The sequence below is a fragment of the Zeus faber genome, assembly GCF_960531495.2.
Source record: "Zeus faber genome assembly, chromosome: 4".
NCBI classification, from domain to species: domain Eukaryota; kingdom Metazoa; phylum Chordata; class Actinopteri; order Zeiformes; family Zeidae; genus Zeus; species Zeus faber.
The window spans coordinates 14,291,943-14,302,790 of NC_137191.1; the positions used below are offsets into that span (position 1 = coordinate 14,291,943).

A 10,848-nucleotide genomic window follows, 5' to 3' on the forward strand; every position below is an offset into this window, starting at 1 on the left:
TACATCTTGCTGGCATTTTCTACTGTGGAAATTGTTTTCTGTGATTAAAAGAGGTGATATAGAGGCTCTGTCAATTTGTCTACATTTTTCAAAACTAAATACAGCCAGTCTACCAAGGAGTCGTGTGGATTTTAATAGCAGACCCCTACCTGAAGTTGACACTGCGGAACTCTTGGTTCTGAAGCGCAGATGAAAGTTTTGGGCTAGTTGGTTTGGGCTTTCCTGTGAACACAGAGTTGTCTGAGAGCTGAAAGAGACTTGGAGAGCGCAGGCCCAAGTTCTTCTGCAGTGCTGACGATAGTTTGGGGGAGGTGGGCTTCTGTCCCGGGAGGATAAAAGAGCCATCGGGAAGTTGGTATGAAGCACTACGCATGTTCTCATTTGTGAGAGCCTGTAGGGGGCAAACGACACAGCACCAGAGAATAAGTTGGTCCGATTTCTCAATATATCCATCAATTTGAATTACTCCGTCATACATTGAGAGACAATGAAGAAAGATGAGTTAAAAAGACTAGTACACACCTGAGACAGGTTAGGAGCAACTGGTTTCCTTGGGTCAATAATGATGGTTCCGTCTGGTAGAGTATAAGATGCCCCCTTTAGGTAGGGGTTTTGGAGAGCAGCGGTCAGGTTAGGAGTTTTGGGTTTCCGGGGGTCCACGAAAATAGTACCATCAGGAAGGGTGAACGTTGCACCTTTCAAGGCCGGATTATTCAGAGCCTGAACAACGTGAAATAAATAAAGTCAAATTATGGTCAAATTTAAGTCTCTGGGCTCTCAAGGGAAAGTTCAACGCTACTAAAACAGAACTGAGTAAGCACTCTAAACAACCCCTTTGGCTATGTCTTCAACAACATATTGATTTCACCGAAAAAAACCCCAAAAAACAACACAACAAGGACCATACTATTAGTAGTTTTAGCCCTTGTTTACAAGCAACTATGTATAACAAATACCAGTTGTTATTGAATTGTATTGTAGAATTTAAGTATTTATTTTGTATTTTGAGTATAGAAGCAAAGTGATAAAAATAGGAATATTTAATTCCTTCATCATGCTTTTAATACTTAAAAAGTAGGGGTGTCACGATTCCGATTTGAAATTGAAACTCGATCGAAATGAGCGCTCGATTTCGAACTTCGAAATCACAATAAGGTTCACGATTCGCCCCGAATTTTTATATCGGCCGTCGTGGTCACCATATTAGGGCAGTCAAGATCCACCAGTAAACAAATGCAGTGTGCGCTGGGGGGTGCGGCCCCCTCTGCGGCTCGCCCGGCTCCAAACCGACTTTCATGACATTTGGTTTGGAGTTGGGAGAGCTGCGGTCGGCTCCGCAGAGGGGTCCGCTGTCCCACATCCCTCAATGCATACTTCACCACCCACCTGGCCCTGGGACTGCAGGAACTAAATTCAAAGAGAATTTGAATATTATATTTTTATTATATATATATTACATATTATAATATTACAACAACTAAGTTCAATAAAGTTAATCCAGTTTGTTACACAGTCTGACCAAGTAAGTAGATCAGTTTGCCAAGACCGCGTTGGCGGAGACACGCAAGCGCACCATGTGTTTCCCTCTCCTCCGGTGTTTCACTGTGTGTACAAGGGAGGGTGCGCCCTCGACCAGAATGTCCAGTAATTTCACAGATGTGGTGATGGAAGTGGGGAACAAACCCGACCATCACAAACAGAATATCCTCTAGAGCAGAGGTCTCCAAACACCGGCTCGTGGACCGTGCTGGGCCGTGGGGTATTTTCCACTGGACCATGAGAACGCGGGCAGGACTTTGTCAGGAGCGATCTGCGAGCTCCTCCGCAGCAGAGCAGCAGCAGGAAACGGAGTAAATTAAATACATCTAGAGTTTTAATTTGCTTTGTTTATAGAAAAGTTCACTCTGATCGGTGCTGCAGTTAGTAATTTGCCTTTTAATACCAGCGTTTCTTTCCCTTGGGCAAAAATAGCAACAGTTTTTCTGTGGTTATTTTGATGAGTAACTTAAAAGTAGTTTAATAAGTAAATTATTGTTTATTATTTTAAAGTCTAGTTTGTAAAAAAAAACTCGGTTTTAGTGTGTTATATAGAATATTTTCATATTTTTGTTATTATTTATAATATTTAATATTCAAATTAAAGTTACTGAGAAACAAGAATTTTTCTTTACAAATCAAGACTGGATAGTCTAACAACGGCCGTCAGTGCTGAAAAAATCAAAAATGTTAACAAATTATGACCTTATAATCAAAAGTCAAATCGGGTCGTGGATTTGGAGAATTGTGACACCCCTAATAAATAGTGGGGCGGATAAGGGGGTGTGGTTAAGACACGGTCTGCAGGTGATGGTGCTGGCTTTTTCCCACCACAGCACAGCTGTACCAGGTCTAATAATCTAAGGACTAATCTGCCTCATTAGCGATGATAGGTGGGACCTGGCTGGGAGAGTTTTCTTAAATGTTGTTTGTCTTGCAGTGGGAATCGCAGTGTGCAGGACGCTGCAATATCAGTGGGCCAGACTGCGACTGAGGAAACCCAGACTCTGATTGTTCTCTTAATTTTATGTTCCTGGTTTCAACCAGCAAGCCTTTTCTTTTGAATATGCATGAAAGTCTCGCCATGTCGGCACCACACTGCCAGAAATACTCTGTCTCCCTCCGTAAACCCATACCTGTGGATAGAGACTCCCACAAGTGGTGCCTGAACAGGGACTTGGGAGGGGCAAGACGCCGGATGAAAGGAGCCCAGGAGCTGATCCACTGGCAGCGCCCCGGGGAGAAGGAGGTGCCGAGTGAGCCAACTAGTGCCCGAACAAAAACGCTTGTGCGCATAGAGAATCCCGCGAAAGGTAAACACGGTGTCGAAATTCGATGTGTATCCAATGCCCCGGGTGGAGTCCTTGACCGGGTAGGCACTGCTCGAACACTGGATTTAACCAAGGGCTACTGGCAGATTCCCTTGTCTCCAGAGTCCAAAGCAAGATCGGCCTTCTCCGCTCCGCAGGGGTTGTATCAATTTGTGACGCTTCTGTTTGGGTTGTTCAGGGTCCCAGCCACCTTTCAGAGACTGATGGACCAAGTCCTGCGTCCGCAAGTGGCATACACCGCCGCCTACACAGATGACATAATTATCCACAGTAATTATGACACCTGCAGCACATGCAGCATGTGGGCAACATGCGTCCCTGAGGCGGGTGGGGCTTACCACCAACCCTAAGAAGTGTGCAGTTAAGCGGAGGGAGGTACGGTATCTGGTGTACCACTTGGTTGGAGAGTGGTCCAACCCCAGATAGATAAAACTGCCGCGGTTGCGAACAGTCGGACACCCAAGACGAAAAGGAGGTAAAGCAGTTCTTTGGGCTGGCAGGTTACTATAGGATATTTGTAGCCGACTTTTTGGCGCTGATCAGCCCTTTGTCTGATTTAACTCGGAGAAGTATGGCAGATCCGATCTAGTGGACGGAGAAGGTACAGGTCAGGTACAGGACCGTCAATACCGTCCGGTAACACCTCCTGAAGCGCCCTTTCACCCTCTGTTCAGACTGCAGTGGCTCCACGGCATGAAGGATACCAAGGGTATCCTTGAAGGGTTTTCCAGCCCTTTAAGTTCAAGTGGGGGGGGTATGGGCTGCCGGCCGGATGTCTCCCCAGCCTAAGTTGGGCGGTGGGGGTATGTGGCAGACGAGGGGGCGTGGCTAAGCCACGGTCTGCTGGTGACAGTGCTGGCTTCTTCCCGCCACGGCACAGCTGTACCGGATCCATCTTATCCGCCTCATTAGCGCTGATTGGTCGTTCCCTGCTGGGAGAGTTTTCTTATATGTTGTTTGTCTTGCAGTGGGGATCGCGTGGTGCAGGATGCTGCAACGCCTGCGGACCAGGCTCTGTTCTCTTTATTTTATGTTCCTGGTTTTAGCCAGTGAGCCTTTTGTTTTGAATATGAATAAAAGTCTTGCTATGTCGGCGTCTCCCTCCCTAAACCCCCACCTTGGGGTAGAGACTCTAACAAATTGATAGTAGAATTTGAGATAAAAAGATTAAGAGGGATATTTTTTAATGAAACATTCTAAAATCTGTCTTAATAATTTGAATGTTTAGTCTTTTTTCCCCCAGCACAAGATTACAAATGTCCTTGTCCGCACCATCTTCAATATCTATTTGGGTTTGATTATTACAGAGAATTGAACACCACATGTGTAATGTAACTGATCTTTCAAGAAAAAAAAAAAAACAAGCGATGAGATGTTAAATGCCCTTCTCACCTTTGCCAGGTTTGGTGAGATGGGAGCGTTGGGGTCCGTGACCACTGTTCCTTCTGGGAGTTTATAAGAGGCACTCCGCAGGGCAGAGTTTTGAAGAGCGTTGGACAGATTTGGAGAGACAGGCTTCCGCGGGTCAATAATTATGGTGCCATCAGGCAGAGTGTAGGATGCACTTTTAAGGTAGGGATTCTGAAGTGCTGCCATGAGACTTGGAGAGGCAGATTTTTGTTGTCTGGGGTCAATCACTAAGGTTCCATCTGGGAGCGTATAAGAAGCACTGCGGAGAGCGGGGTTGCTCAGTGCATTAGCAAGATTTGGGGAAATAGGTTCCTGGATGGGAAAAGAAAAAGGATATGTTGGGCGAATATGGGATAGGGAAAAATATACTACCTCTAACTGGAGATATGCTCAGTGATCATGCCATACCTGTTGTCTAGGGTTAACAATTGTGCCATCAGGAAGAGTGTAAGTCGCATGTTTGAGTTGCTGGTTCTGAAGAGCTCTGGAAAGATTTGGAGAGGGTGGTATCTGCGGTTGACGTGGGTCCTAGGGGGGTTGGGACAGGGAATTGAGTATTAATTTGAATCTTATTAGGTTATGTATGCTTGAGCTCTTTTCTGCTCATGAGCAATATAGGCAACTCATGGACAAAACCATGTATTTTACATCATTCTGTTTGTATCTGTGAATATTATTTTAATTTACTTGAAAATACTCACCCTGAGAACTGTTCCATCAGGAAGAGTGTATCTGGCTCCACGAACCTGTTGATTTTGTAGGGCGCTACCTAGCAATGGGGAGGAAGGAGCACTAATGTTGGGTTGTCCATATGGAGACACTAAGGTTCCATCTGGCAGCCGGTATGAGGCCTGCATCAGTTGGGGATTTTGTAAGGCACTGCCTAGAACAGGGGATGAGGGCCCATAGGGCGAACGTCGAAGCGGTATAGGTGTGCGGTAAGATGCCTGCCTCAGGTATGGGTTCTGGTGCAGTGCACTGTTGACCTGAGGACCAGTGGGGGCATATGGATTTTTGCGTTGCATCATAGGTGTTCTAAAAGATGAGACATTGTGAAAGTCTGACCGATTCTGCAGGGCTTCATGCAACAGTGGTGCAGGGCCAGGCTCTGATATGTAATCATATGGAGTGACTACAGTTGGGCCGTATGGGGAGCGTAGCGAAGGGGTCCGATAGGAGGCCACACCTCTCAGAGCTTGGCCATGTTTCAAGGCCCCAGACAGCATTGGAGATGATGGAACTGACTGGCCATATGGGGAACGAGACCTTTGTAGTGGAGACACATAGGATGCTCCTTGCAACGCCTGATTTTGAAGCGCTCCAGACAACATGGGGGAAGAGGGCGGCATGGGCTGTTCATAGGGTGGTGATGGCAGTTGGAAAGGGGATGTAAATGATGCATCTCGTAATAACTGATTTTGTAGAGCATTAGAGAGCACTGGAGAAGGGGGTGGTGGCTGTTCATAAGGTGACATTGGTTGTCGTAAAGGAGAGGTATAAGATGCATCACGAAGGGCCTGATTTTGCATTGCCATAGATAGCATTGGTGAGGGTGGGGGAAGCAGCTCTTCATATCCGGGAGCAATTCCACTCATGTCTTGGGGGTCATAGGATGCTACCTCTGGACCAAGAGGAGATCTGAAAGAAGCCTGGCGGATAGCTTGGTTCTGCAAAGCACCGGAGAGCACGGGAGAAGAGGGGGCAATAAACTGATTGGTCTCTTGCATGTAGGCCTCATCATTAGGGTCTGGGGTGTAGATCGGTTGTGGAGGACCTCGTTGGGAAAGTAGAGGAGAAGGATGACGTGACATTCTGGGAGAGAGGTGAGGGGATGCTGGGTAGGAGATGTGTTTAAGAGAGGGCTGTGGAGAGGAGGGAGGCATCCCGTAGATTGACTGCTGGGCTATGAGTGGACGTCCTCGAGCTACGGGGCGATTAGGGAAACGCCCAGATTCTCGTCTCCCAAGGGGTACACGGTGGGGCAAGTGAGGAGAGTGGAAAGGGGAGGAGTACAGGGAGTCCACTGTGAGAACGGAAGACCTATTGCTCCGTATAGACGAAGCACGGAATGGAGGCACATTTTGTGTGGGCGGTGGTACAGGTCGCCCCCTGAGGCCCATAGGAGATGGCCTTACAGTGCCCAAGGGAATATTGCCCCTTCCCACCATCCTGGGCTGTGGAAGTGGTGTAGGATCCCTCAGTAAACGAGTGGAGCGGCGGGACAGTGTAGGAGATGATTGTGCAGGTAGAGGCCCAGCAGGGGAAAAACTACGACCGGAAAAGGTAGGAGAGGGTCTCCTACTGATGTTGGGAGAAGAAGGAGGGGATGCACGACGAGGGGAGACCGGAGGAGATGGGGAACCAGGTACTTTCCTTCCCCCAAATGGGCTGCGGGTAGGGGAGGGCAAAGTGGGGGAAGTTGGTCTCCTCATGGATGCACGAGGTGAGGATGGGGGTGAACGTCGCATCAGGGAGGCTCTGGGTGAGGTTTGAGGACTCCGTCGGATTATAGAAGTATGACGAGAGTGTGGGGGTGAGGGTCCTCGAGCGAGTGAGGAGGGGGGTCTTTGAGGATACATTTTGCTGGGGGTCATGGGAGATGGTAGAGGTGAGAATTGTCTAGACATAACTGAAAGGGGTCTTTGGGCATTCTTAATTCCACCACGCATGGAGGGCTGTGGAGAGGGGCTTCGTCTGATTGGGGACATAGTGGAGGCCATTGGGGAAACCAGTGGAGAGGGATGACTCTGCATCTGAGCGGAAGCCATCATAGAGCGGCGGGATGGAGTGGGAGAGGGTTGCAAGCGACGGGAGGGAGAAGGAGACATTTGTGCATGCTTTATGAGCATGGCAGTTGGGGTGGGGGCATAACCCTGCTGCTGTGACATCATAACTTTGTCAGACATCATTTGCTGGGGAGACAAGAAATGTAAAACTTGGTCACAAATGTATTTCATGGTATTTATACAAGTCACACACAAACAATAATTATAATTAGTAATAACATAATCTGCTACCTCTACGAAACATAGGTAAATTCTACAAATGTGCATGCCTGCTTTCAATAATCTCATTCAACCAGATTATTATTCTATTTTTTCCTATTTCAAAAGTCCACAAGACTATATAATTGAAGTTAATGCAAAATATATGTCCTCTCTGTCTAATGTGCTATTAAAAATATAGTATCAGTTAAAATTTTGAGTAATCTAAAAAGAAAACAATAGTATATAATAAAAGGTGAAATTCATACATCCTGTGGTGACATCATTTGTTGTTGTGGTGACATCATTTGCTGTGACATAACTTGCTGCTGTGGTGGCATTGTTTGTGGAGACATCATTTGTTGTTGTGGTGTCATCATTTGTTGCTGTGGTGAAATCATTTGTTGCTGTGGTGAAATCATTTGTTGCTGTGGCGACATCATTTGTTGCTGTGGCGACATCATTTGTTGCTGTGGTGACAGCATTTGTTGCTGTGGTGACATCATTTGCTGTGGTGACATCATTTGTGGTGACATTTGTTGTTGTGGGTGCATCATCTGTTGAGGAGGCATCATCTGTGATGCCATCATTTGAGAAGACAGCATCATCTCTTCCTGTGGTGAGATCATTTGTTGTTGTTGCTGCGACATCTGCGGTGCCATCATCTGTTGTGTCAACATCATTTGTTCTTGTGGTGACATAATTTGTTCCTGAGCTGACATTATCATTTGCTCTTGTGGTAACATCATTTGTTCCTGAGCTGACATCATCATTTGCTCTTGTGGTGACATCATCATTTGTTCCTGAGTTGACATCATCATTTGCTCTTGTGGTGACATCATCATTTGTGGTAACATCATGCCACCCTGCGGATCTGGTGCAAGAGGAATCTGGTCTTCATATTGTATTTCTGACATGTCTTCAAACTCTGGATCAGAGGGTAAAGTTGGTGGTGGTTGCAAGGGTACATCAAGGCGCTCCTTACCAAATAGACGTACTTGTGGTCTTGGCACTCTGAATGTCACCTCTCCTCCCTGAACCCCACCATTGTCATCCCCATATTGATCAAACTGGTCTGCATACTGGTCTCCATATGGACCCTGTACCTGTTCCATTCCAACAAAGCCATAACCCTGCTGGCTACCTGGCTGCAAGCCCATTGCCTGCTGGGAGCTGTAGTCTTGGTAGGGAACTCCAACATTGCTGTAGTTTAGTTGATAGTCTTGTGGAAAACCTCGTTGTGTACTAGTAGTTATGCCAGCATAGGAGTTTTCATAATAACCTGCTTGCAAATCATCGTAGTAACCACCAAGGCCATCATTGATGTAATCTCCCTGACCACCATCATAGTACCCCTGAGCTTGTGGATCAATGTACCCAACCATTTCATCTCCATAGAGACCACTGTCTTCTCCCATTGGTCTATAGTAGTCCAGAACATCTTGACCATACATTGCCATTTCCTCTTGTAGCTGGTAGCCATATAAATCAGCTTCCTGGTTGTTATAATAGACCTCAGCAGGAGAGTAGGGGTGATAGTAGTCCCCTGTCCCTTCGTCATATTGTCCGGTGTCATAATACCCAGCAGAAGGGTCATAGAGTCTATCTTCCTCACAGTAACCAAGGTCCTGGTATTCTGCTCCACCGGCTCCATCATCATAGTAACCGAACCTACCACGACCCCTGTGTGCTGCAGCTGCCTCCTCACCATAACCAAAATGACCAGCGTTATGGTGGTTATATCCATATGGATCCTCTTCATGCTCATAACCACCATTTTGGTAACCATGTAGTTGATGCCTGGTGTTAGCCTGTCGGTTTTGTGCTTGGTGCCCTCCCCAGCCTCGGCCCCCTTTTGCACTTGCTTGCATTTTACTTGACAGGAAGCGCTTGGTTAGCCAGTTAGTTGCTCCTGCAATTTTACCCAGCAAAAGACTCCTGTTCTTGAACTCATCCGCAGGGCCCTCACCCCCCTTTTTACCAAATAACCCCTTGAAGAAGCCCCCTTTCTTCTGTGACGATCCACCTCCTCCGCCCAAACGGAGTAACATGTAGGTTGGCTTCTTCCCACCTTTCGCTGTTGCCTTTTCCTTGGCCTCCTTTTCTTTCTTCCTCTTTTTGCTGGCCTTAAACCTCATCATGAATCGAGAAGTGTTCTTCAAGATGGACCTGCGCCGTTTCTTCTTTGCCAGGCGGTTTTTTCTCTTTCCCAGCCCTAAAAACAAACGTGATGTACTTTTCAGCTTCTTCCTGCTGTTTCTGCGCCTCTTGAAGCCTGAGAACTTCATGAACATCCTTGACATATTCTTCAACCCTTTCCTTGGGATTTCCCTGATTGGCGGTGGAGGAGGTCCCTCCTCCTTCTTTTTCTTCTTTTTCTTGGCATCAGGGTCCTCCTTCTCTCCTTTATGGTGGTGGTGGCCATCTTTGGATTTCTTCTTGGCTTTTCTGTCATCTTCTTCATCATCATCTTCCTCCTCATCTTCCTCATCCTCATCCTCTTCATACTCATCTTCAGAATCTCCCCGTCTACCACGGGAATTCCCTTCTTTTCGCCCTTTAGCCCCCTTACCGCCTCGCCCCCTCTCTCTCCTGTCATGTTCAGAGTCTTCCTCCTCATCATCCTCCTCTTCCTCGCTAGGCCCTTCCTCCTCTTCTTCACTCAGAAGTTCCTCCTCCTCCTCCTCCTCTACCTTCTTTCCCTTACCTTTATCCTTCCCTTTCTTTCCATCATCTTTTGTCTTTCCTTTAGGGGGCTCTTCCTTTCCTTTCTTCCCACCTTTCTTGTCATCCTTCCCTCCTTTCTTGTCATCCTTCCCACCTTTCTTGTCATCCTTCCCTCCTTTCTTGTCATTTTTTCCTCCCTTTTTGTCATCCTTGGCTTTCTTTTCTTCTTCCTTCTTTGTCTCAGGTTCAGGTTTTCCTCCTTTTTTTGCATCCTTTTTGGCGTCCTTTTTGGCGTCTTTCTTGCCTGGCATTCTGAAAGGCAGCTAGGAGTACACCATGCCCGCTCCACAACTCTGCAGTAAACCTTGAAACACATAAACATACAGAACAAAAACAGTCATTAGATGTGGAAATGAAATGCAAAATAATCTACACAGGGACAGAATGTGTGAGACACTGTATGTCCAAGGCTGGTCTCCATCAAGACTCCTACAACACAGAGGGGCAGTCTAGAATCAGTTTATGCACTGTTTTCTCTCTCTGTCACGCTCCACACTCACTACGTGTAGATACACAGATATATGTCTGTTCATGGAAAAAAAAACAGTTCAGTCACTATTTCCTTATTCTGCATGTAATGCTGGCCTTGCACAAGATGAGTGTTTGATGAATAAAGTTGTAGCCCCCCTCAGATCTAACAACTATTGGTCATTAATCATTCAGTTTATAGTTGTAGAGGTGCCCACTACATGATTTTTGCCAAGACTGGGAATCATGCCACATCCCACATTGAAAGAAATATTTTTTTCAAAGATTACTTGCACCTCAGAGAAGTGCCTGCCAGCCAGAGAACTCCCCTCATTGGCTCTTGGCAGTGTGGGATGAAGAATGACGTTATTGATCACCTTACACTACACAAA

The 10,848-nt window shown here is 46.6% G+C and overlaps 1 protein-coding gene across 1 annotated transcript in view; it reads right to left on the minus strand.

Moving 5' to 3' along the window:
- Window positions 1-10,239, minus strand: part of myo15ab (myosin XVAb) — a gene marked incomplete at its 5' end in the record, with an annotated part of 51,383 nt that extends 41,144 nt beyond the window's left edge. Inside the window, 6 exons of the mRNA XM_079999437.1 lie at window positions 150-391; window positions 523-720; window positions 4,260-4,589; window positions 4,686-4,805; window positions 4,979-7,189; window positions 7,585-10,239. Coding sequence (XP_079855563.1) covers window positions 150-391; window positions 523-720; window positions 4,260-4,589; window positions 4,686-4,805; window positions 4,979-7,189; window positions 7,585-10,239 — 5,756 coding nt within the window. The remainder of the gene's footprint in view (window positions 1-149; window positions 392-522; window positions 721-4,259; window positions 4,590-4,685; window positions 4,806-4,978; window positions 7,190-7,584) is intronic.
- Window positions 10,240-10,848: the final 609 nt, after the last annotated feature.